This window comes from Hirsutella rhossiliensis (assembly GCF_020360975.1).
Source record: "Hirsutella rhossiliensis strain HR02 chromosome Unknown scaffold00001, whole genome shotgun sequence".
Lineage (NCBI taxonomy): Eukaryota > Fungi > Ascomycota > Sordariomycetes > Hypocreales > Ophiocordycipitaceae > Hirsutella > Hirsutella rhossiliensis.
The window spans coordinates 10,875,735-10,900,360 of NW_025408667.1; the positions used below are offsets into that span (position 1 = coordinate 10,875,735).

At 51.0% G+C, this 24,626-nt stretch overlaps 4 protein-coding genes across 4 annotated transcripts; 1 reads left to right on the plus strand and 3 right to left on the minus strand.

The window, feature by feature from the left end:
- Positions 1-1,934: 1,934 nt before the first annotated feature.
- HRG_01375 (uncharacterized protein) lies at positions 1,935-2,519 on the minus strand (the record flags this gene model as incomplete). Its single annotated transcript, XM_044859846.1, has 1 exon — positions 1,935-2,519. One exon carries the CDS (start codon positions 2,517-2,519, stop codon positions 1,935-1,937), a length of 585 nt encoding a protein of 194 aa, XP_044726246.1.
- Positions 2,520-6,271: 3,752 nt separating this feature from the next.
- HRG_01376 (uncharacterized protein) lies at positions 6,272-7,196 on the minus strand (the record flags this gene model as incomplete). The annotated part of the gene is made up of 3 exons (XM_044859847.1): positions 6,272-6,281; positions 6,338-6,723; positions 6,792-7,196. 3 exons carry the CDS (start codon positions 7,194-7,196, stop codon positions 6,272-6,274), a joined length of 801 nt encoding a protein of 266 aa, XP_044726247.1.
- Positions 7,197-9,222: 2,026 nt separating this feature from the next.
- On the minus strand, positions 9,223-10,473 carry HRG_01377 (uncharacterized protein; the record flags this gene model as incomplete). The annotated part of the gene is made up of 1 exon (XM_044859848.1): positions 9,223-10,473. One exon carries the CDS (start codon positions 10,471-10,473, stop codon positions 9,223-9,225), a length of 1,251 nt encoding a protein of 416 aa, XP_044726248.1.
- Positions 10,474-19,312: 8,839 nt separating this feature from the next.
- HRG_01378 (uncharacterized protein) lies at positions 19,313-20,765 on the plus strand (the record flags this gene model as incomplete). Its single annotated transcript, XM_044859849.1, has 6 exons — positions 19,313-19,345; positions 19,392-19,643; positions 20,037-20,082; positions 20,135-20,236; positions 20,423-20,633; positions 20,696-20,765. 6 exons carry the CDS (start codon positions 19,313-19,315, stop codon positions 20,763-20,765), a joined length of 714 nt encoding a protein of 237 aa, XP_044726249.1.
- Positions 20,766-24,626: the final 3,861 nt, after the last annotated feature.

Below are 24,626 nucleotides of genomic sequence, written 5' to 3' on the forward strand. Positions count from 1 at the left end.
AAGCTAGCGAATCAGAGGCGCGGATTCGGGGGGCAAAAAAGCGCGGCATAGAAATCCTTTCGTTCCTCAAGGCATGGCGAATTTTTTTTCTCCCCGGGGAGGAACCCTAAGAACCTTTCGTCACTCGTTCCTCGTTCCTCAAGGCATGGCGAATTTTTTTTCTCCCCGGGGAGGAACCCTAAGAACCTTTCGTCACTCGTTCCTCGTTCCTCAAGGCATCGTTCCTCGTTCCTCAAGGCATTTTTTTTCTCCCCGGGGAGGAATCCTAAGAACCTTTCGTCACTCGTTCCTCGTTCCTCAAGGCAAAGTGGGTCCTCACCACCTGTCTGTGTCAACCACCTGGCTGTGTCACTTCACCGCTTCAAGCCTCTATCTTGACCTCAACAACGGCACATTATGAAGAATAAAGAGCTTACGCTTGAAAGGCGCGTAGCCGAGGCTATTAAAGCCATTGAGGCAAATCCCAATATGTCCCTTCGCGCTGCGGCTAAGGAATTTGGGGTTCCACGCGAACGACTCCGCTTGCGATTTCACGGCATCAACCTCGCAGCGGCCATAAAGCAACGCATACGAGGCTATCGCCAGCTCAAGAGGACTCAATCGATCTGTATATCGATCGTCTTGAGCGTATAGGACTTGCGGTGCGGAAGGACTTATTACGCGATGCAGCAAATCGGGTTCTAAGCTCCACGGTCGGCCCTGATGGTACCCGCAACGAACCCTTCGACTCCCAATGCTTTGTTGGCAAAAACTGGATATCCCGTTTTATTAAACGCAAGGGGTATCATATTACGAAGCAAAAGGTTATCGCACGAAGGATGAGCAAGTGGGCATAAAGATCAGGGACTGGAAGACTCTTGATTCTGCTATCTAAGGTGGGAAAGAGGCGAGATCTTTATAGACTGCCTGAATATGAGAATGGAAGGGAATGGTAGTGAATGGAAGCATCTGATCGGATCATCTGGAAGCCACTGATGATGTTTATTTCGCCATTGACGATAGTCAGAGGCACTGCGTCAGACTCGCTAAGCCTAATCTAGAGTTGTCCAATTCTCGGTTCCGAGCCCAAGGAATTCGTCCCGATCGAATGCCTAAATTTCTCTTACATCCTTCAATCCGTCTCTTGCTCATTTGACCTGTCCCTTTCCAATTCTGGAGCCTGTCTGATGAGTACAGACCACTCTCCTCCGCCGCATTTGACGAAGAGTCCACCTGCCTTTAGCCGTCCGGTGTAGCTAACCTACCAGCTGTGGGGCAACCACAGGTATAGGTAGAGGTTTGTGCTGAAAAGAAAGGTTAAGACAGAGGATGTATGTTAGTAGGGCGACGGTCGTAACTTGGCGAGTTCCGGCGATATACCGGGCACCCAGGATCTGTAGCCTTGTGTGCTCCTTTTCCACCGCACGCTGCACACTTAAAAACGTTCGAGGTGCAAGTCGACGCAGAATGGCCCGGTTGGCCGCACTGTCCACAGATCGGAGCTGGGGCCTTGCAGCGATAATGCAAGTGTCCGTAGAGGTGGCAACGGTAGCATCTCGCTGGTTGAAGTCCCTGAACGAATGGTCGCGTGTATGCACACTCGCCATTCGCCATCTCAACCGTTCGTTTTGCAAGCAACCTGTCCACCTCCTCTTTCTTATCCAGGTGTACCACCAGAGAGCGGTACTCCTTGTCGACAGACGCTGTCCCGAGCCATCGCATCTTGTGCACTTTCACCCCGTTCATCCGCCCAAACACGGCGCATCCGATATCATCCGTCGCAACCCCACGATGGGCTCTATCAACCCGTAGAGGGTACCACTGCTCCCCATATAGCGTTCCCTTGTCGAAATGTGTCCTTATCCAGGTGTCGTTCTGCCGTACTTTATCGACGTCCGTCTCTCGAAAGAGAAGCCGAAAACGCCCGTTTCCTTTAGAATTGACGCCAAGACAGGTCACACCAAATTCTCAAGGGCAGCGTTCGCGCGCCGACGAATAGTGCCGGCATTGCCTTCCTTTATGTCACTATCTAGGACCCGACTCGTCAACCCAATGCCTGGCAGTGGTCCTGGGACTGGAGAGGGTGGTGGCGAAGGTGGCAGGTGCTGTTGCTGTTGCTGATGAGGCGCATTTGGAGTGGCGGACTCCGGAGGGCTAGCGACGCGTGGGAAGAGCTCGTTTCGAATGAACTCTTCCAAGGACTCGACGCGTTTCTCTGCCCTTTCGGCCCGCTCCTCGACGCGTTTCAAAAGAGCTTCGATTCGTGCCAATGAATCCTCGTTGGCACCGGGGTCGGCATTCGTCGATTTCGCTTTCGGGACGGCGGATTTCTTTCGTGATGGGCGCGGTTCTGGGTCGAATTGCAGTGTCGGTTTCAGAGGGCGACCGCGAGCGCTGGTCCTTGTCGCGTCGGGCGCGCTTGTCGAATTGGCCACAATGATGCTACAGGCCACATTGTCGTTCGTACCGTCATCCTCGTCATCGAGCAACTCGAATTGGTTCGAGTTGCGCTTGGTGCTGTTCTTGCTTTTCCGCGGCATTGTTCCTCTTCGGAAGCCACTGATGCGTTGATGATGCCTCCTAGAAGTTTCTGTGGGGAAATGTGGAAACGGACTGTGCGAATAGGGGGTCAGACTGTTGGAGGCTGATATCCTATGTGTGACATACCCCCCCAGGTTGTGCTGGCTAGTGGGCAGTGCAAACTGAAGAAAAAACTAGATCCCTAGCAACGTAGAGATATCGACGAGACCGAGTTGTTTGACGAAAGTAGCAAATTTCTGGCCTGGCAGAGCTTTGGTGAGGCCGTCTGCAATCATCTGGGAAGTAGGCGTATAAGTGAGCTTATAGAGGCCTTTCTCAAATGCCTGCCTAGCCCAACAGGTGTGTATGTCAACGTGACGAAGGGCTGTGCGGAGGCGTGGAATATCCTGTGTAACAAGACGAATGGTTTGAAGGTTGTCACATTGGATCGTCGGAATTCCATCAAGCTTAAGAGAGCTGCTCAAAGAGACGGAAGGTTGCAATAGTCTCTTTTGCCGTGTGCGAGAGCAAGCAATTCAGCTTCTGTGGAAGAAGTGGTGACTGTATCCTGTTTACCGGCTTTCCAAGCAATAGGGCCACCGAAGAGGGTAAGGATTGAACCCTGGGATGACTTGCGAGTCTTTTTATCATCAGCGAAAGCAGCGTCGGATGCGCTTTGGAAATCGCTATGATGTTGAGCGTGGAGCTGAGGAACAACATCCTCGTCGAGGCAGGGTTTCCCTGAAAACTGGATGGCGAGATACCTAGTGGCGTAGAGGTAATCGATCAGATGGTCTGCGAGCTTGGAGTGATGCTCGGAAGGGTTGTTGAGGAATTCAGCTAGTTTAGACGCTGGCTTGGCTATGTCCGAGCGGGTGATAGCTGCGGCGTAGTTCAGTGATCCAACTTTGCTCTGGTATAGCTGAATTTGGTCTGGAGAAGCCTGCCCTGTGTGCGGCTGGACTTCGTTGCACGGGAAAGGGGCTCCTCTGAAGTGGTCACGCCGTTCAAGGTCGAACCGTTGAACCATCCTTTCAATGTAGGAGTCTTGGCATAGCCAAAGCTTCCTGTTGGGTCTGTCACGCAGGACTCTGATACCAAGGAACCATTGTAATTCCCCTTGGTCTGTCATCGCGTACTTCCTCTTGAGGGCTGCAACCATCTCATCAGCTGCGTCCTCGTTTTCCTTGCGATAGAGGAAAACAATATCGTCAACGAAGAAGAAGACAGTGAGCCAGTCATTCTGGAAGATGCAGGGTTCGTCGGGACACTGTGTAAGACCAAGCTCTCTGAATGCAGCAGTGAGTTCCTTCTGCCAAAGAAGAGGGGACCGTCGGAGGCCATAGAGGGCTCGCATGAGGCGAAGAGCCCATCCCTGTCTGTAGTATCCGTCTGGGAAGGCTACATAGACCTCCTCCTCGTCTTCTAAGAGGGCGTTTGTGAAGGCATTAACTGCGTCGAGCTGTCGGGTCTCAAGGTCGAATTTGGCGGTGATGGCCATGAGAATCCGGAAAGAACGTCCTGCAAGGGTTGCTGCATAGGTGTCCTTGTCACCTAGCTGTTGAAGATCTCCTCGAACACAAAGACGGGCTTTGAACTTTGTAAGAAAGCCAAGCTTGTCGAACTTATACTTAAAGACCCAGGTAAGTGGCAAAAGCTTGCCCGTGACCTGGTCTCTGGGGACCGCTCTGAAGGTTCCTCTCTGTTGGAGTGCTTTCCACTCGGCGTGGGCTCCTTCTCTGAACTGAGGACCAAATCTGTGGGTGCGAAGTTCCTTATACGTCGTAGGTTCGGGAGGAAGGTGTCGTCTGTGAAGTTTTCTTCTCTGCCGAGAAAGAAAGAGCTGTGGAATTGACCCTTAGTGTTGGCCGAAAAAGCACTGAGCTTGCGAGGCTTTGGAGTGCGGGCTGAGCGCCGTGGCTGAGAGTCACTCGGACCGGGGTCCGGTGTCGGATATGGGTGCTGAATGTCATGAAACTCATCCTGATCATCCGAGTCCTCATGATCAGATGGTTCGGGTTGTACCACAATCGTGGTGGCGTCTCCTTGGTCTGAGGTTGAGGAGATTGCTCAACGGGGTCAGGTTCAGGTTCATCGATTTGAGTGGGGATTTCCTCGTAATCCGACTCGTCCTCGATGTGGGCTGGAAGCTGTACTTCCACGCGCTGTGGGATAGGTTCTGGTGGCTGATCATTTCCGTCATAGAAGATGCTTTCATTGAAGGTCACATCTCGGACCCTTCGGACTTCTGATGTGGACGGAATCAGATCCTGAAAATGTTCGTGGAATCATATCCAACGAGATAACCGATTTCTGTGTGAGGTCGGTCTTTAGGTCCTTCTTCTGTCTGTTCTGAAGGGCCTGGGGTGTCAAGGATAGGCTCTGCAGCCGTATGCCTTGAGAAACGTGATGTCAGGCTGGTCTTGCTGGTAGCCTATGTCTCTGTTGTTGTCTCGCAGCCACTGATGAAGCAGCTGGAAAGGCGTTCGGAAGCTGTGGTTCTGCATGGGCGATCTGTTGTGCAAAAACACTGCTGCTTTCCAAGTCTCTGGCCAAAGATCAGATGGTAAATTGGCATCAATTCCCATTGTTCTGGCCTGGGCAGATATTACCCCCCCAGATCGCTCTGCAGAACCGTTTTGAGTGGGAGTGTAAGGGGCAGAAGGTTCATCTTGAATCCCCTTTTCCTCGATCCAGCTCTCATACGCACTCTGAAGAGAACGATCGTTATCACGGTGGATAATGCAAATGTTGAGATTCCATTGGCGTTGAACCATTGCCTCGTGGTTTCTCAAAGCAGTCATAACGGACCCTTGTGTCGCGTCATTCAGAAGGTAGATGAAGATCATGCTTGTAAATTCATCTTTGATAAGAAGAACAGCTTCCTTGCCGTTGAATGAGGTGTTCATACTGAAGATATCAACGTAGATTCTCCAGAATGGTCTGGGGCTCGGTTTTGAGGGTTCGGCGAGAGACGACCTTCTTTCCCTTCCCAAGGAACACGCGGTGCAATCGATGGTAACTGGGCCTTTGATCTTCGAACCCGTCGTGTTCTCAACAAGATGCTCTAGGGCTTGAGCGTTCAAGTGACCTAGGCGCTTATGCCAAAGCGTAGCATCTGCTGTTTTCACTGCGCGAGGTGCAGATGAAGATGTGAAGTTGGAGGCGTGAGAGTCCTCCTTAATCGGGTTGAACTCGATGACCGGTTGACGAAAGCGGCGTTTCGTATGAAATATAATCTGATCGTCTTTAGAGACGCGTCCAGATAGTGGATTCCAGTTGTATCCCTTCGCAAGAAAGCGGTCGAGGATGCGATGTTGGTGTGGAATTTTGGCACGAAGGCAACTTCGTTGAGCTGAAAAAGTCCTCCTTCTTCAAGCTTCATACGGACTGTGCCGTAGCCAAGGATCTGAAGTTGACTATCGCCTGCAAAGAGCTCTTCTGGCTCTGCAAGGGCGGTGTAGTCAAGAAAACAGGATCGGTTGTTGCAAATGTGTGTGTCTGATCCGGAATCAAGGATAAAGGAGTCATACAGCGGGTAGACTGCCTTTCCCGTCGAGAAACTGGTTGATGGAGGTGTTGAGGAGGCGGTGTGTTGTCAGGAGCTGGTAGAAGACCGGCAAACGCTGTGCCTTTAACGGAGGAGTCGGACGATTTCTCCATTTCCTTCTTCTTGAAGTCTTGTGCTTTCTCCGTCATCTTCTTTGCCCATGGATTGGAGTCGAGGATTTCCTTGATCTTCTTCTCAACCTTCTGATCAGGAGTCCAGCCATCAGGCCGAGCTGATTTGATGAGATAGAAGCAATCTACGAAGCGGTGATATTCTCCGCAGACACACATAGGAACACCATCAGCGTTCTTGCTTGAAGACCACTTAGGCTTGTCCTCTTTCCTCTCCGATTTCTCTCCCTTGCCTTGGAAGGCAGCTCCGAATGATCCTTTGCTGTTGTTGGCGGCCTTGATTCGGTGAGCTCGTTCAAAGATCTCACTGATCTTAATGCCGTCCGGGAAGTCGGTCTTCCAATCAGGCTTGCCGAATACGGCCTCGTCTTCCATTTTGTTGACCCAATAGTCTGTGAATGGGGCGTTGATGGACGAAACAGCCTGTAGGAAATCTTGGGTAGGGCGAAGGTCCTGGACATCAGGAAGCCCTAATTGCTTTGCCTCAGTGAGGACTTTCTGCCATTGGGTGACCCAAGCTTCGATCTTGGTCCTGTTTGGCGACTGAAGGGTGGAACGATAACGCTGAACAACTTCCTCTCGAGTGCCCAGTCGGTTGGGGCCACACGAGCCTGAAGCAAGGCAAGTTGCTTTGCAACGTCGTGTTCCTCGGCAATGGTGCTGTAGTAGTTGCCGATGGTCTTGACGATGTGTTGTTGAAGGCTGGCGAGTGCCTTCACTTGATCCCTATACCCTTGAAGCTTCGAGCGGTATTGGGTGTGGAGGAATTCGAGACGGCGAAATTCCTCCGAGGTCAGATCCACGAGATCAGATGCTTCGTGGTTGATTTGTCGGAATGTTGGTTCAACTGGCTGCTGAAGAACCGGCTTACCCTCCTTGACGGCAGGGTCCAGAAAGTCCCAAAGACTGTGGGACGTGGCGAATTTCTTGATGATAGAAATCCATTGTTTCCAGTCGCAAGGGCCGTTGAGCACGGTGCCCTTGGAAGAGCCATCAAGATCTAGAGCTGAGCTCATTGTGGAAGCTATTCTGCGCAGCGGAATGAACGAGAATAAGATACCCAGTCAATGGCAGACCGGGCTCATAACTATCGCACGAAGGATGAGCAAGTGGGCATAAAGATCAGGGACTGGAAGACTCTTGATTCTGCTATCTAAGGTGGGAAAGAGGCGAGATCTTTAGGGCAGGATTCAGTTGATACTATGTTATAACCGCTTAACGCGCTTCCTAAATTACGTCTGGCGAGTATTCATGTCAGCCAAGGCCCGCATCATGCTAGCTGAGTTTTTCTTCATGGGTGTAGCATCTACAGCACTTCCGAAACGAAGGGGCACGCGGCCTGATCCCACGGAGTGGGAAGTCCTCTTCCTGGTGTGTCGCGAGTAAGGCACTCGCCACCGAGCCTCGACGGTAGATGCTTGCCGAGCCTCAAGTGGGGGGACCTGACAAGTTGACCCTCTGCACGGTCATGGGTCTCCCCAGCCTGCCCAGTCCCGTCGGCTTCGATCCCTGTATCCGATCTCGATGCTGGCCACGGTTAGCCACGAGATCGAAACTAATAATAACTGTCACGAGCTCCCGGCTGCCCTGCCAAGCCAGAGTCTTGGGGACAATCCTGAATGCTTCATGCCGGGGAGCACAACGTTGGCCTGGCATGATGTCTGCGTTGGCAATTTGTGGGGGAAGTCATGTTTTGGCTGCAAGGCCTTTCCCCGGAATGAGTTGTTTACGCAATCTTTGGTTAGTCAGCATTACGTGAAATTTTGCTGTCCAGCGCGACGCCGCCTCCGCCTCACTTCTCAAGCACACAACCCAAGCTGGACTGGCTGCATGCCAAGTATAGAGTGGTCGAGCAGAAGAGTTCACACTCATACAAGCTGGATGTTCCCGGGCGGATACACCCCGTGTTCCACGTCGACCTGCTGAGGCCTGCCTCTGCCAATCCGCTACCGTCACAAAATATCGAAGACTCACGGGAAGGGCCAATGCTAGTGGATGGACACGAAAAATGGCTCGTAGAAAGGATTTGTCACACACAGGATATCAGCCTCCAACAGGCTAACCCCTACCATCTACACTATGCCAAACAGCCACACCAACCATCAACATTATGCACACGTTATAGGCACCTACACTATATGATCAGATGCTTCTAGCATCTCCCAGCCACTCCTTTATGTCATCTATAAAGATGTTGCTCCTTTTCCCCTCTAGATAGCTAAATCAAGAGTTCTTCCACTTCCTGATCTTCATGCTTGCTGCTGCTCTACACCCCGTGCGATAGGATTTTAGACGAGAAAGTCGTGGGACGAGGGAAGAAACGCTTGAAGAAGCTCCTGGTGAAATGGCACTCATATGCAACGCCGACCTGGGAACCTGTGGACTATCTGAAGAACACAGAAGCATTTGAGAGATGGGAGAGCAGCCCTAAGGAAGTCGTGGAGATCCGACGGCGCAAGCAACAGCGCTTAAAGGGAGGAAGGAGGTAATGTAACGGGCTAGGCCCTGCTGGACAAGGCAGTGCCTTGTCGGTCTAAGCACTGTTGCTCCAGTAACGGCTTAGTCTATTTTGTTGGAGGATTTCTGTCCTTCTATTTTCCTTTCCTTCTTCTTTCCTCAGCTCGAATGTAAAACGCACGAGGACTACATAGCTGTAATTTACACTATTAGAACCCATCACAATCTCGTCGTTCTGTGGCAAAGAAGGATGTGACAATAAGACGAGACAGGAAATTCAAGGCATAGAGACTGTCTTAAATGAACCATAACTTACGCGTATGATTAGAAAGCCTGGCGGAGGCGCCGCGCCGGGAAATACTCCCCTGGGTAGTTTAGCCCTCCCGCCCGCGGTGGAGATTGGCTCCCAAGTGCGGGACGAGAGGATCTCGGCGTGCACGGGCCAACAATTCTTGTATTGGGACCTACCTCCCGGTGGAATAAATTATCATCATCTATCAGCCGCCCCTCTCTCCTTCTCTTTTGGTCCGTCGTTGGTAGGTAGCACGTCCATCCTGCATTTGCTTACCCTCTCCTTGTGGTCCTTCACTTGGGGGAATCCATGGGGACCAAAAGTGGGTCTTGAAGAATGACTGCCTTCCCGGAGACCGCAATAAAGTTCCCATCCCCATCTGCTAACAGTTCAACGCTTGGAGGGTTGTGCACATACCCAGGTTTTGACTTCTTCCCGTCCCTCTCTGTCGTGGTATGTATAAAGCTTGATAAGAACGTGTTGGACCAGTGTGCATCCGCAAAGCAAGCCAGCGCAAGCCATGCAGCTCCCGCGAGGACAACAGCGAGCATGCTTAGAAGGAGCTGTAGGCCAGACATGGCAACAATCAACTTATTAACACTGATTGTGACAAGGGCTGGATCGACGCTAACTATATAGCCCCTTGCGACAAGCAGCCCTTGCATCGTGGCCCACATGTTCCGAGTCCAAGATAGGGCGTTGTTATCGAGGGCATCTGAGCTGAAGTTGGAACGGACCTTGCCAAGCCCGTATAGAATCAAAACAGCAGCAGTGTCTACCTGGCCATAGAACACGTTTCTGTCGTAATCGAGTTTAGCAGAGGCGCAATCAGTCTGGGTGATCCTTCCACCGAACGCCTCGTTCTGGAATGATCCATGGTCGCATTTCTCAAATGGTGTCGGTGGTTTGTCGATGGTTTCGGATCTTATTAGCGTGATGTTGGTCCCAGAGGCGCTAACGAGGGAATATTCGGCTTTCCCAGTATTGCTGTTTGTGAGAGTGAAGTACCCCCAACTAGACTGAAACACCGTGAGGTTCCCGTTCTCGGCCGCGTCAACTCCGAAATGGTAGCTAAGGTTTTGATCTTGCGCGCTCATTATCCCTTCCACAATCTGGCCAATGAGCGGGTTGTTCCTGTCAGTCTCGTTCGTGCTCCAGGTCCGTCGTACTAAATCTTCAACGTCCTGGGTAGCGAATGGAACAGCCGGACTTGTTGCCATGGTGGCGCGAAATACACTCTCAACAAAAGTATGGCGTCTCGTCCCCTTGGTCACGGTAAAGACCTGCATCATGACCGCAGACCCACCACCGGTCCCGAAGGAAGCCCAAATGTTGTCGACCCTGTTTGGTTTCACCCATCTCGAATCCAGCTTCAGGTCTGATTCGTCGTCCCAGTGTACTTCGGGCCTCCCAACGGTTTGCCCAACTATTCCCCGTGAGAACGTGCTGTTAAAGGTGCAGTTCCAGACCGTGGAGACTCTGCCGTAGTGTATGCATCCTAAAGGGAACTTTTGGTGATCGGTGACGGCAAACACAGGTAACATAGCGTAACTGTCTGTCGAAACAGAGAAGCCGTTGCTATCAAGCCAGATTCTCGCCCCGACATTATCTTGCCGCGTCGGTATCGTGATTTCGGGAGTGCCCCTTTGAACTTCACCAGTCAATGTGTAATTGAGGCCAGGCTTAAAAAGCTCAGATCCTATAACCTGTGCGAGTGTTTTCTCCGTGGTTTGCAAGTTACTGGTGTTGAAATCCAGCCGAATAATGTAAGGAGAATCCGTGTTGCGCAAACTCTTATATTCGGCGACTGTAATATTGGATTCTCTGAAGATGTATCCTGGAGAATCTAGTGCCCAGAGTAGGGTCCCATAGAGAGAAGACAGCACATGGAGAACGCTAAAGAGGAGAACGATAAGGCCGGCTCGTGAGAGGCCATTGGACGAGACGAACAGCCAGCGTTGGATATAGCCTTCGGCGAACATAAGGTACGATGTGAATTGATTAGACCGCGCGGCAAGGAGGGAGAAGAGCTTATAGATGAATAGCGTCGTGAGAAGCTCCGCGCATTTGAAAATTATAGATTTCACCGCATTGTGAAGTAGAGGGATCGAGGATGCGATAAATGAGGATGGTGACTCTATCATGGTAGCGATCTTCTAGCGAAAAGCATGGGAATGTTGGTGAATGTTGATAGTCGTGCGACCTGCATGTTTACGTGCATTCGCGCGTGCTTTGCTGAGGCGTTGTCCATATATACTCGAACGTCCACTGCCTTTGCTCGATTTCTCGCATCGTGACTACCGACGTGGCGGCAAACTATCGATTTAACCCTGTCGGCTGACGTTGAGCAACCTTGCACCGTGATAGCAGTGTAGATGACTAGGTACTTATTACGGGGTCTTAAAAACAGTCTACAGGGGGCGCATTTGAAACCCTCTCTTTCTAGGCTACTCTCATGCGGGCACAGTTCAGCTGCATTGCCACTTGTTGCATTGTCGCCTATGGATAGGTTATTCTCAGCAAGCTGAGGGCGCGGGCGGAAGGATAAGGGCAGGCACAATTGAGTCCAAACGATGATGCATGTTTTTCTATCTATCTGTGCGACATTGAGGGGGTATTTATACGAATAGATACCTATCTGGGACCCGTGGAGGCCCTGAATCAGGGCCAATTCCCGTGTATCCCGATTAGGGCAGTGTTCCTCTACTGTATCGATACCTGACTCAAGTCCTTGTGTCTGACCTGCCTCTTTCACCGGAGTTTATACGTGTGCGGATTAGACCGTCAGTCTGCTCCCTCTGACAGTTATCTACTCGGGGTGTTGGCCGGAGAGGGGGGGCCTAAGTCCCTTAGTCAACCCCCCGAGTACGTGTGTTTTGGTGGCTGATTCAGGGGCTGAGCGCCACAACCGCCATACCCGTTGGCTGAAGCTAGGCGGGGCGCCTAGCTTCAGCCAACGGGTAGTATTAACTCACTAAATTGAGCCGGTCTCAAAAGAGGGACCCCCCCGCATGTCTCAGCGCCACCAAATTTGTATACGCTACGGAGGCAGCTTTCAATAGTCATTGCTGACGCTAAAATAACCCCTGTCAATAAAAAGGAAGAACGTACCAAATTTCTATGGCTTTATTCCCTGCTAATACTATCCCTCCTTCCCTCTTGATACTCATTGCCGCCTTCCAATTTAATGATTTTCTGCACATGCCGAGGAATTCGCTCAATCCAAGCTTTTATCTTCTCTTGCGGCAGCTCTTTCCAAGCTGCCTCCCAAGCAGAAATAGCTTCAGCCCGGCTTTTCGGGGCGCCTTTTTTCGTAGTAGTTCTTTTTAGCCAAGGCCAGCAAGGCTCAATAGCATTAAGATCAGGCGAATTGCCACACCAAAGAAGGCGCCGGACTTTATATAAGTCGTACACCTGCTGCTGGATATAGTGGTTGTGAGCTGGAGCTTTATCTTCTTGTATAAGTATCCCTGAAAGATCCTTCTCGCATTCCTTTGCGAAAGGAAAAGAGCTTTGGAATTAAGATCTTAGTTTGGTAGCGATACCAATCGATGCCGCCGCGCTTAGAGCTTCGAGAAAGCTTGCCGTTCTTCGAATTCCATCGCCATTTGGGCTTTGGTCCGGGAAGCTGCCGTAGGTTTAGTCGTCGTATGCCGTTATTAAGTTCCCACGTCTCTTTCATTAAGGGCTCTAATTCCTGGTTCATTTTCGCGATATCTTCTTCGGAAGCTTTCTTCTCTGCAGCGGTCTCTGGAGCCCAACAGTGGCAGGGGCCCTTTTTATCGTAGGAAAAGCAGCCCCAGAACATAAATTCGGAGGATCCTTTCCATCTCTCGCGAATACAGCTCCGAACGAAACGTTCGTTAGCTTTTCTCCAGACGCGATAGCTTCCTCGGCGGTGTAAAAGAATAACCGAAGTCTCGTCAGACCAAATAACCTTCTTCCACGGAGGAAGGAAAACAAGTGGCAGCAACTTTCATCGTAGCCAGACATCTGTTCGTTGTGATCATTTACTGTACCGTTGAAATCACGTTGGGAAATTTCGTGCGATAGCGACATTAAACGCTCCCGAGATTTTGAGATACCTCTGCTGAGTCGCTCGAAAGGAAGACAAGCACAGAAAGATAAGTTGACATGGTCCGACTCCGACCATTTCAAGGACTAGTATATAATGCTTATTTGTACTGTAGGTGTAGTCCCGCAACAAGAAATCTGGGCTGTATTGTAAATATGAAGCGGAATTGGGGCGGGCGAAGACGACTGCCGTCATTCCGTTGCCCAAGTCTAGCCGGACTCGGTACAAGAAGCTATCTTGGCTTAGCTGGTCTAACGATGCCTGGATGTTGCTCAAGCCTTGACTAAGACCTCTTCTAGTCTCCGCGATGCATTCTAGATGTCTCATTGGTTAGCGAGGGTGTCTGAATACCAACTCCTGCTAAGAGACTTGTTGTGTATTTTCGGAACACGATTTCCCGCGGACTTAACTCGTGGGCTGCATCACAGTCGGGCCAATTGATATGCGCGGGGATTCGTCTCTTGTCTTCTTCTAGCGCACGGAACTATTCTTCCGCCGTACGAAGAGCACGGTCCAATTCATCTAGCAACTGTTCGGGTTTCCGTAGAGAAAAGTGGAAACAAGCCATCGAGTGGATGTCGCTCTGGGAGAATCTCGATGGGTCATCCAGCTTGTCTTGGAAGGCCGGCAGAAGGCGGGCGGTGTATAGAAGAAGCCTTTGAGAGGGTACGCGGGGTATGGCCAGGATGTTAACCCCGTCCACGTCAGTTGACAGTCTGTCAGACAGTAGTGCTTGCCCACTTCTTGCCTTCGGAAGTACTTGTTTACAGGAAACACTCCAACCAGAACTAGACTGATAGGCGCAAGCCGCAAGATCAGTGTGAATGCGGTGGCCATACTTACCGGCCTCGCGAAGTGTTACGTACCGTACTTTCAAACTCGCCGCACGAGTCCACTACATATTGTTCCACGGCCACATGTTGCCATGGGATGGGCCCTATTGGATTTAACCGCATCAACTGTATTTACTACAGTGGAGTTCAGGTACTCCATCCGGACTCGCTCCACTACGAGAACGGCCCACAGCCAGAATTGGCGGCAGCAGAGCGCCTAATAAGTTGAAAAATGTACATAACAGCCAGGAGCTTACGCCGTGCAATTCTAAATGCTTTATGAGTACAGTACTTCGTAGGGTGCAGCACATTTAACTATGGGTTAGGGTCTTTGATGATATTTGTTTCGTCACAGAGCTAAATTGACTAAATTATTAACCTGGAAAGGGTACTCCGCGGGCTGATTGGGCGGCCCGGCCCTACCCTTGGGTTCTGTAAAATAACGCCCAGATGCGAGGTATGGGCACAACGCAGTGGCGCAAAGTGATGTTTAAATCGACATCAATAAATTGACAAATAACCACAATTAGATATCCATACATTGAATAGCTGCACAACAGTACATACTCGGGCACCTCCGGACTGTCTCTTCTCAATGGGCAGTGGTATACATAATATTGTAGTTTTAACCCCTGTACGGATATTGTCCACCACACAGATGATCAATATTTGCATTTCCAGCGTTAGTGGCCCAATATTTAGCCCCCATGCTTTGAGTCGTGCCTCGAGATACTTGACAGCCTTCCGGACAGTGGTGGTGCCGCCTATGCAAGCTCCACTTTCGAGGTGTTGTGCCAGTCCACTGATTGTCGTGAAAGACTTGATTAAGTCCTGCTGTGTGCTTGGCGTTGTTGTCGCAAGCGCAGCAGGGCAGTAGACAAATGGCTCGCAATGGGCAGCCGATTGAAGGTGCTGCCGCAAAGCTACTGCTGTGGAGAATGGGCGACGGTCCGGGGAGCAGAAAGGGCAGCGATTTTGTGACGCCTCGGACACAAGCACTGCCCAACCATTAGAACATGTGCTGTCGCATTCTGGAGTCGAGGTGTCTCGTGTAAGCGGTGTAAGCAGAGGAGTCAACTTAGTTTCTGAGTGTATGCTTTTCCTCTGGGCGCATGGAGTTTCCGCTAGGCGCTCATTGACCTGTAACATTGCATCGTCAACTCTTCCCCGAGGTTTAGTAATAAGATGCTCTGTGTCATGCGTCAAAACAATTTGATTCACTTTGTGGCGGTTCATGCCAGACAAGCACGCTCCACTTTCGAGATGTTGGATCAGTCCCGAGGGAGTGGAAAAACGCCTGCCGCACGATTCTGCGAGACACGGCACTTTGCCTAGTGGATGGTGAATCGGAGATATGAGATGTCGCTGCAACGCAGACGCGCTTTTAAAATTCCGCGCACATTTCTGACAGCTCTTTGTTAAGCTGTCCCCGTGTGCTTCCTTTTGATGCTGTCTCAAGGCGGCGGCGTCTCGAAAGCGCCGACGACATCTAGGGCAGTAGCAAGCGGTAAGTGAAGGCTGGCGATGGACTTTGTCTCGAAGATGCTGCTCAAGTGCTGACCTGCTGGTAAAGTTGCGGTCACAGTCACAACAGCGAAATTCTGTCGAGTGAAGGGAGCTCTGTAGGTGCGAAGCCAACGCAGAGGGGCTCGAAAACAATCTGTTGCAGTCTCCGCAATAGCAGTGGTTAGTTTTTCTTTGGTGTATGGCGAGCGTCTTCTTGCTCAGACGACCCTCATGGCATTGGGGAAATTTCCAATCATGGGCATCTCTGTCGTGCTGTTTGAGGCCCTCGAGAGAGGCGAGAACTCGGTGGCAGAGTTGGCAGACGCAATGACCCGTCATCTTCTATTCTTAAGAAGGGCCGTGGGGGAGTAAGAATATTGACTGCAAGTGTCATAGCGTTGATTGACTGGCACAAGCATGGCAATATGGCAAACAGCGGCGCGAATTGATCAAGGGAACATGGTATAGGTCTGTGGTCTTGGGACTATTGGGCTATATAAGGCGTAGCATAGCAGTATGTTCAAGTCCACCGGGACTCTCGGAACCCCACTCGATCGGCGGTTACCCCGCCTTTCCTCTGTCCATTCCAGACCCCTGATCCGTACAGTATTGGACGAGCGGGGCTACGAGACTAAAGGAATGCCGAAGCTCTCTTTCATAGTACTGTACCGCTGCTTAGCCTTTGGGATAGAGGTTCCTGAAGCTTCAAAGGGCGTGGCACCTTTGCATTTGAAAGCCGAAACCAAGCATACAGTATCATCATGTTTGCGCTGTGCACCTTGGCCTCTATTTAACAGACTCGAGCCCGAAGTCAGTATCAGGACCCGTTTCCACCACGACAAACCTTCGCGCATTTTGCTCGTGAAGTGCATCGTCAGACTTTCAGGAGCTTGAGCCCCTTGGCATAAATTGCTGCTCACTGTGAATTTCATTCTGTTTGCGAGAGAAAAAAACTTTTTTGCCCTCGCGTTCGTGCCCCAATTTGCCCGTTACGTGATGGCGTTTGCTAGGTGGTGTGATTATCCATTCACTAACACTATGGCTGCCGCTCTACGGGATAGACGCAGTAGCCGAGCGCTGGTTGTTCGATTACATAAGGATAGTTAACATTTGAGGAAGACGATTGTAACACCTCTTGAACGGTAAAATATTGCCACTGGAATCATTGTACACTCCAGGAAAGAAATGGGCATCTTGACACGCTTCGTACTGCTTCTAGCCCATTAGCCGCTCATAAATTGCTATAAAATCAGCCAGTCCACGGACAGAGTGGACTCAATCGAGACTGAGTTAGTGTACCCATTTCTGGCCTTTATAAAGGGACACTCGGTACGCTGACCATCATATACTTAAGTCCACGGCAGGCGTTGCAAGCTTCACCATAGGGTCATGAGATAGTATCACTTCTAAGAAGACCCGCCATGGAGCTGACTTGGCTAGTGTATATCGTTTTTTCTCTCGTCCACAGTGAAGTGGTTAGCGCAGGGGAAAATATGGCCGGAGCAGTTTGTAACATCGAACACCCGTCAACTACGCCAGAGACATCTAACGAAGCTTCCGTGCCAAGTCCACCTACGGCTACTTCTACCAATAGGGGTTCTGCTATAGCTACTTTGAGTGAGCCGCAGACTACGACTACATGCATTACGCTTCCGTTTATGACTGCAACGCGTCCGATGGCCACATCTTCCCCTTCCGTAGCAGTACAGCTATTGGAATGTCATGCGCCAAGCCAGAAGAAATTAAAGGATACAATGCTTCTAAATTATGCCTGGCGTTACTGTACTGTCGCACAAGGCTTATCCACAGATTGGGCCGCCTGCATCCATGATGACGGCGAGGACATTGAGTATTCCTACGCTATTACGAAGCAAATGGATTGCTCGGATAGCTATTATGTTCCCTCTCATCCAGGCGACTGGGACAAGTTGGTAGATGAATGCGTGCGTATTATGTGGGAAGCTGCGTCTCTGTGCTGGCCTAAGAACGGCGGCACAGGTGGCGTCGTCAGGGCGGGCTGCAGTGACTATCATCTTAAAATCACGTAGTTGCTTCAATGAAATAACGGAAGGATGCAGCGTGCATGCGGATCTGTCTTACTAGTCAGTCTCAGGTTCGCCAGTCGCGTTGCATTAACACCGAGATCCACGATCTTCACTCTGTCAAGATCACAGATTCAGAAGCGAGCGACAGGCAAATATACTTTCTGGTTAGGGTATTCTCCCGAACTTCCTGGTACTTGGTGAATGTACTACGACTCGCCAGTAATCTTCGCCCACTTCTTAATGTCACCGGCAAAAGACTTTGCTATTTCCCTGCGACCCACGTCCTATGCGCTCGACTGGCATCCTGTACCACTTCACGAATCCATGCAACCGGAATCGTCTACTGCAGCAAACCTGCTTGGGAATTCCCGGCCTCGTTATTGTTCCGTGGACCTAGTGCGAATTTAACATATACCATGATAGTGCGCAAGGGCAGCAGAGCGTGAACTGCGGCTCATTCGCTACAGTATCTTCGGCGCTGCCATGCGTACAAATTGATGTACGTGATGAGTAGGCCCACATATTTCTTGGTTTTATATCTGAAAGAGATTTATGACCACAGTTGCACAATCGCGCACGCATAGTATCGGCTGCGAGAACCTTGAATGGTGCATACTGCATTTAGGGGTGGTGATCGGAAATACGTCTCGGGGACAGTCAGCGACGGCAGTGCAATGACTTCTGTGGCGAGTCTTGGCTGCCATAAAATGAAACCAGGCTTTCAGTGAGGGCGCTAGGGACCTGCCAGGCCGACATGGACGCACCATGAGCCCAATGTGCTTTATCAGCCGACGAACATGGGTTAGGCGTGGTAGGCTGTTGGGGTGGTCGTACCAAATTTCTTACAATGTACGGAGTAAAGTGCACGGGCAATAACTCGGCATGCCGAGTGGTTGACAGGCGGGTTGGTTGGTCCGGCGGCTTGGACCTGTTCAGCTATTGGCTGCAGGCAGCACCTCGCATCTCTTCAAAGGTGGCTGCGGATTTACACACCATTTCGCGTATTAGGTAACGAGGGCCAGTCATTCCCAAGGGGGCCCTTCCCAATACGAGTCGTTCTCATCCTTCTTAACCCACCACTTTCCCTTCAACGTACGCGTTTTACGTACCGCTGTGATTCTAAGAAACCCCAAGACACTGCATTGCATGCTGACCGCGATTTCATGACCACTTCGCCATTACAGTCCCTGCGCCATTTGTCAGTCGCATTTTGTCCCCCCTGACGATGGACAGCCAAGCTAGTCTTCCCCGGCGGGCACTGCAGAGGCGTAATATTCGTCATGAAACGTCTACACAGAGCGATTGGCCCCAGTTCCAAAAGTCTCAGACGCCGGCTGAAGATGATCATATCTTCGCAGCCTGCAAGCAAAAGGCTAAAGGCGGCGAACCAACTGGCCGCACAAACGCTTCCGGCCGCAAATTCGAGTTTCAACGCACTAATTGCAGGAGCAGCGGGCAGGAACGAACATCAATATCTTTACCTAGTCTCGAGTCGCAGGCAGACCTCTTTGTCAGTTCTACCCCTGACACGGACTACGATGTCGACTCAGATGAACAAGATGGAAACGAACATCCGTCGCTCGAAGAAAACATGCTTTATGAGCGTTTTCGAGCGGAGGGACCAACTCTAGCAAACCATTGCAAAAAAACCCTACAAGCGATGGCCGGAGAAGAAGATCAATGGGCCCAGTCAGTCACATTTGTTGAGAGAAAGGAGTGGTCTCCCAGTGCTGACAGTTCATTCGACAGTTTTTGCCGACGTCGAAATGAAGAACCAATCGAGTCACTGCGTCGGTGTGACACGGCATTATTCAAAGTTTACCTGGACCAGAGAGTGAAAAATTCGAGAATCAAGAAAGAGTCCACCATTGCGTTATACTGGAAGCGATTGAGCCAGGTCTACGCACAGAAAAGCGCCAAGTGGATGACTGAAAGCGTTCTTTTCGATATTCGAAATGTAAGTCAGTTGGGCAAGTTTTACAATCAGGGGTTGACGACACCAGTGGATTCCGACCTACCTTACACCAAAGTATGGCTTGGACACATCCAAAAAGGAAAAATCTGGCATCTTCATTGACGACTTGGCCATCATGCTGAACCACCTTTGGATCCGTGACGAGGAGATTTTTGCTCACGAGCGGCTTCGTGTCCAGTTATCGGTTAACTTGATCCTGGCCGGCGCTACCGCGACCAGGCCGGGAGCCTTGATTGGGCAGTTGCTCTACGAGAACTTAGAGTTCCAACTGTTTCCTCCGGTAAAAGGAGACACACGGCCGCGTATTGCTCTAATCGTAAATCTAGAGCATATCAAGCGCACGGCGGGAGGCTCAGAGCCGAAAAGATTTGCCTTTCGCGAAGATGATTTGCTCTTGTACGACCCGCTAATCCCGATGATGGCTCTGGCATTTTGCGACGGTGCGTTCGTCAATGATTTGGCAGGTCCACAAAGCCTGTATAGTTTCATTGTGCCACCTGACACCGATCGCATTCGTCTTCTTTGGAAAAAAGAGTGGCTGAAGCGCCCGGTTTTCCGAGACGTTGAAGACACTGAGCACGGTATACAGATCTCATTAGAGAGGGCACTTGACTACAAAAAGGAACGACGGCATTTGATAAGACTGGGCCGTTCGGTTGGAATTGAAAAGCAGCTGGAATGGTATGACCTTCGCCGAGGGTCTGGCAAGAAATTAAATGGTTCGTGCCCCCAGTTCGTTCATTTGGCAGCATCAATAACGCCGTTATGCAGAAGCGCTCACGCCAGAGGAGAGAAACAAAATTATGGGACATCGAAGGGGAGATTCGAGCACTTACTTGCAATATTATATGTCAAACTTCATTGACGTGGATTGTCAGTCAATCTGCTTCGGTACAGCCCCACAACACGACCTTGTGCAGCTGGCTGCCCGCCTTCGCCGCCACGACGGCGCTCCAACAGAGCTGACAGTTCAACAAATTGCGAAAGTTCATAAAAATGAAAAACTTACTAAGTACCGTGCCGAGAGAAACCAAGCGATGCTAGAGTGGAAACGCCAAGGTTACCGCAGCCGAGAGCACGCAGAAGGCACTGAAATGCAGAAGCGATACGACCGTTACAACAAGAAGATTAACAACTTGCGCCGGGTCTTGAAGGCGTCTCAATTACAAAAAGCCATTCAAGACTTTCACACCAATGTCCATGTGGACGAGGTTGATCGACAACTCCGGGGTGTAAAGCCTGCCGACGTCATCTCACCGCCAAACATAGAGTACGACTTACCAGAGCGGGCCCAGGTTGCATTTCTCTTCTCACGGGCAGCTGAGTTGACAGACACGGCATCTTTACTCTCTTTGCGTGTGGATTTGATATCGGCACTCACCCGGCTTTGCAAGCGACGTGAAAGCCCTTGTCGCGGGACAGAGAAGAGAGGCCGCAAACAAGCGGTCACGAGAAGCCTCCGCTCTTACCGTGCGCAGGCAATCCGCGATAATGGCATCGAGGACGGTATTCCAGAATTAGAATCACTTGAAAAATCAAGCGAGTCTATAGTGGATTCGTCGGAAAGTGCAAGATCAACGTGCCCATTCTGTCAATGGCAGGGCAGCCATGGAAGGAGCCAACGGGTTAAAACATGGCGACTGGGCAACCTGGCAAGACATATTCGGGGTCAACATCTTAAAAGGAAACGAACGGCATTTCTCTGCCCTTGGCAAAACTGTGAAGCAGTACTTGCAGATGCAGAACACTTCGCAAACCATGCGTCTCGACACGGGCTTGATTTACCACCGAGTATACTAAGGTGATGACCTTCTCATAGCGATGGAGAGACGGCCAACAAGCTTTACAGCTTAGCACTTATATACGTAACATTCTTACTACGATTCTAAATCGGCTGGTAAGTATATTCAAAATTGCTATAACCTAACGACTTGCAGCTATGTTGCCTCTCATCCGGCTACATGAGATGCTTTCCATTATGTACCGCACATAATCTCTTCTGTGTCTGATTTTCTTTGCCAAGGTTTTCAATAGATAGTTCAGCCTTCTCCTGAGACAAGCTGCTGCTGTCTGGAGCTGCTTCGCAATAGACGTCGAACACCGGTGGCGTGTCCGCTGAGAACTGCCGAGCAGGAAATGGAGGCACCGAGGAGGCTTTCTGCGTCGAAAAGCTTTGGGGGTCTTTCTTCACGGCCCTATAACTCCTTTCCTTGCATCGATTAGCTTCGGATCGCTAGCGTGGCTCAGATTGACTTACTATATCAAGGACACTGGGCCTAAAAGAAGGAGAGGATGAATATTCGAAATATCTGCCATGTCTAGCACAAAAGTAGATATCGATGCCATACTTGGATTGCATTGTGTTTAGTTTCTTCATCACATTGCGGAGGCTTCTTGATACGTTCTCACTTCTTCGATCTCTTTTCTGGGGAGTGGGAGAGATCATCTTAACCATGGTTTTCGCCAGCAGAGCAGGAAGACTATTTTGTGTAGGTTCCATTCGTTGTATAAAGTAGTTTGAGCTCTCTTTCATATGTATACTCTGGGGCCGCAAAGTCGCCACTTACATGCAGACCTGAGCAAGAAAGGCAATAGTCGACTTGTTGGTTGGAGAGCTTACTGTTAACTACATGTAGAGTACAATAGTGATCAATGAGGACATGTCAGCGAAAGTAACGGCGTTATTATCATACTATATCTGATGGTGGCGTCCCTTCACGACTACTTACGTCAATCGACTATGCCGGGGAGATTGCTCGAAAGCACTGATTATACAGGGGTCGCTCAGTTACATGCTGTAAGTCAATTTATCCGTTTTACGCAGTTAAAAAGAGAAGCCGCTTCTAGATTGGGTCACTCCCATCCCAGGATCACACTCATCCCAGGACCACACTCATCCCAGGACCGCTTTCATCCCAGGATCACTCCCATCCCAGGATCACTCCCATCCCAGGACCACACTCATCCCAGGACCGCTTTCATCCCAGGATCACTCCCATCCCAGGATCACTCCATCCCAGGATCACTCCATCCCAGGACCACACTCATCCCAGGACCGCTTTCATCCCAGGATCACTCCCATCCCAGGATCACTCCCATCCCAGGATCACTCCCATCCCAGGACCACACTCATCCCAGGACCGCTTTCATCCCAGGATCACTCCCATCCCAGGATCACTCCCATCCCAGGACCACACTCATCCCAGGACCGCTTTCATCCCAGGATCACTCCATCCCAGGATCACTCCCATCCCAGGACCGCTTTCATCCCAGGATCACTCCATCCCAGGATCACTCCCATCCCAGGACCGCTTTCATCCCAGGATCACTCCCATCCCAGGATCACTCCCATCCCAGGATCACTCCCATCCCAGGACCACACTCATCCCAGGACCCTTTCAACCCAGGATCACTCCCATCCCAGGATCACTCCCATCCCAGGATCACTCCCATCCCAGGACCACACTCATCCCAGGACCGCTTTCATCCCAGGATCACTCCCATCCCAGGATCACTCCCATCCCAGGATCACTCCCATCCCAGGATCACTCCCATCCCAGGACCACCTCATCCCAGGACCGCTTTCATCCCAGGATCACTCCCATCCCAGGATCACTCCCATCCCAGGACCACACTCATCCCAGGACCGCTTTCATCCCAGGATCACTCCATCCCAGGATCACTCCCATCCCAGGACCGCTTTCATCCCAGGATCACTCCCATCCCAGGATCACTCCCATCCCAGGACCGCTTTCATCCCAGGATCACTCCCATCCCAGGATCACTCCCATCCCAGGATCACTCCCATCCCAGGACCACACTCATCCCAGGACCGCTTTCATCCCAGGATCACTCCCATCCCAGGATCACTCCCATCCCAGGATCACTCCCATCCCAGGACCACACTCATCCCAGGACCGCTTTCATCCCAGGATCACTCCCATCCCAGGATCACTCCCATCCCAGGATCACTCCCATCCCAGGATCACTCCCATCCCAGGACCACACTCATCCCAGGACCGCTTTCATCCCAGGATCACTCCCATCCCAGGATCACTCCCATCCCAGGACCACACTCATCCCAGGACCGCTTTCATCCCAGGATCACTCCCATCCCAGGATCACTCCCATCCCAGGACCGCTTTCATCCCAGGATCACTCCCATCCCAGGATCACTCCCATCCCAGGACCGCTTTCATCCCAGGATCACTCCCATCCCAGGATCACTCCCATCCCAGGATCACTCCCATCCCAGTATCACTCCCATCCCAGGACCGCTCCTATCCCAGGATCACACTTATCCCAGGATCGCTTTGCAGGATGGTCACTTGAGTAGATTGAGGGGGGCCAAGTGGCACTGAAGCAGCTTTTGGCATGCAGAGTGGATATGTAGTTGGTTCGGAGGGTCTATGTACGGCAGCTCCACAAGCAAGCCCAGACACCCTGAGCAGAAGGTGCAAAGACGAAGCTCAATGATTTATGCAACAGCAGCACCCATCTCTAAATGATGCGCGTAAATCAGCAGCGCGCTCCAAATTTAGCGAAACGGCCTGTAGAGCGAGATACTGTCTATACTAGGTCCTTGCTAGCAATTTAACTCTTTACTTCACAGGAGTACATGTACTGTAATGTGGTAGAGCTACGAGCTCTATCTGCAAAACCATCCCATCCCATATGACTCACCACCTATGCCGGCCGGGGATAGTTGGAAGCTACACTATCTATCCCTTCGTCCCGTTGCAGCCGTCCTATTCCCCAAGATGCATGCGGGGCTGCCGTACATAACTCGCCAACCAACAGCAGCAGTATACATGCATCACCTCACATTGAGCACCAACAGCGGTATCTGGAGCAGCGCGGAACCGTATGCCAGTCTCGTTGACGACGTCGAGACCGGAGTAGTCCGTTTGCCAGCCGCGCTAGGACAGCACCACTATTTGGTTTTGTGTACTTACATGTGCTTCAAAGTACTTAGAGTTACCGAATGAATCTCGAAGCGAACGCGGCCTGGCGACGTATATTTGGCTTCTGGTCGCTTTCTCACCAACGACCTCGATACCCGGTGTCGCCCAGCTTCCACCGTTTCGTCCCCTTATCCCTTACTTTAGTTCATAGTAACTCGACCCTATTATTTCTACATTTCTTCCACCTATCTTAAGTATTGGCGCTGCTTCCCGGGAATAAGTGAGCCCAAAGGCAAGAAGTGGACAATCCGCCGTAGCTCATCAACTATCTCCCAAGCGCCCTTTTTCAGGATTGATGG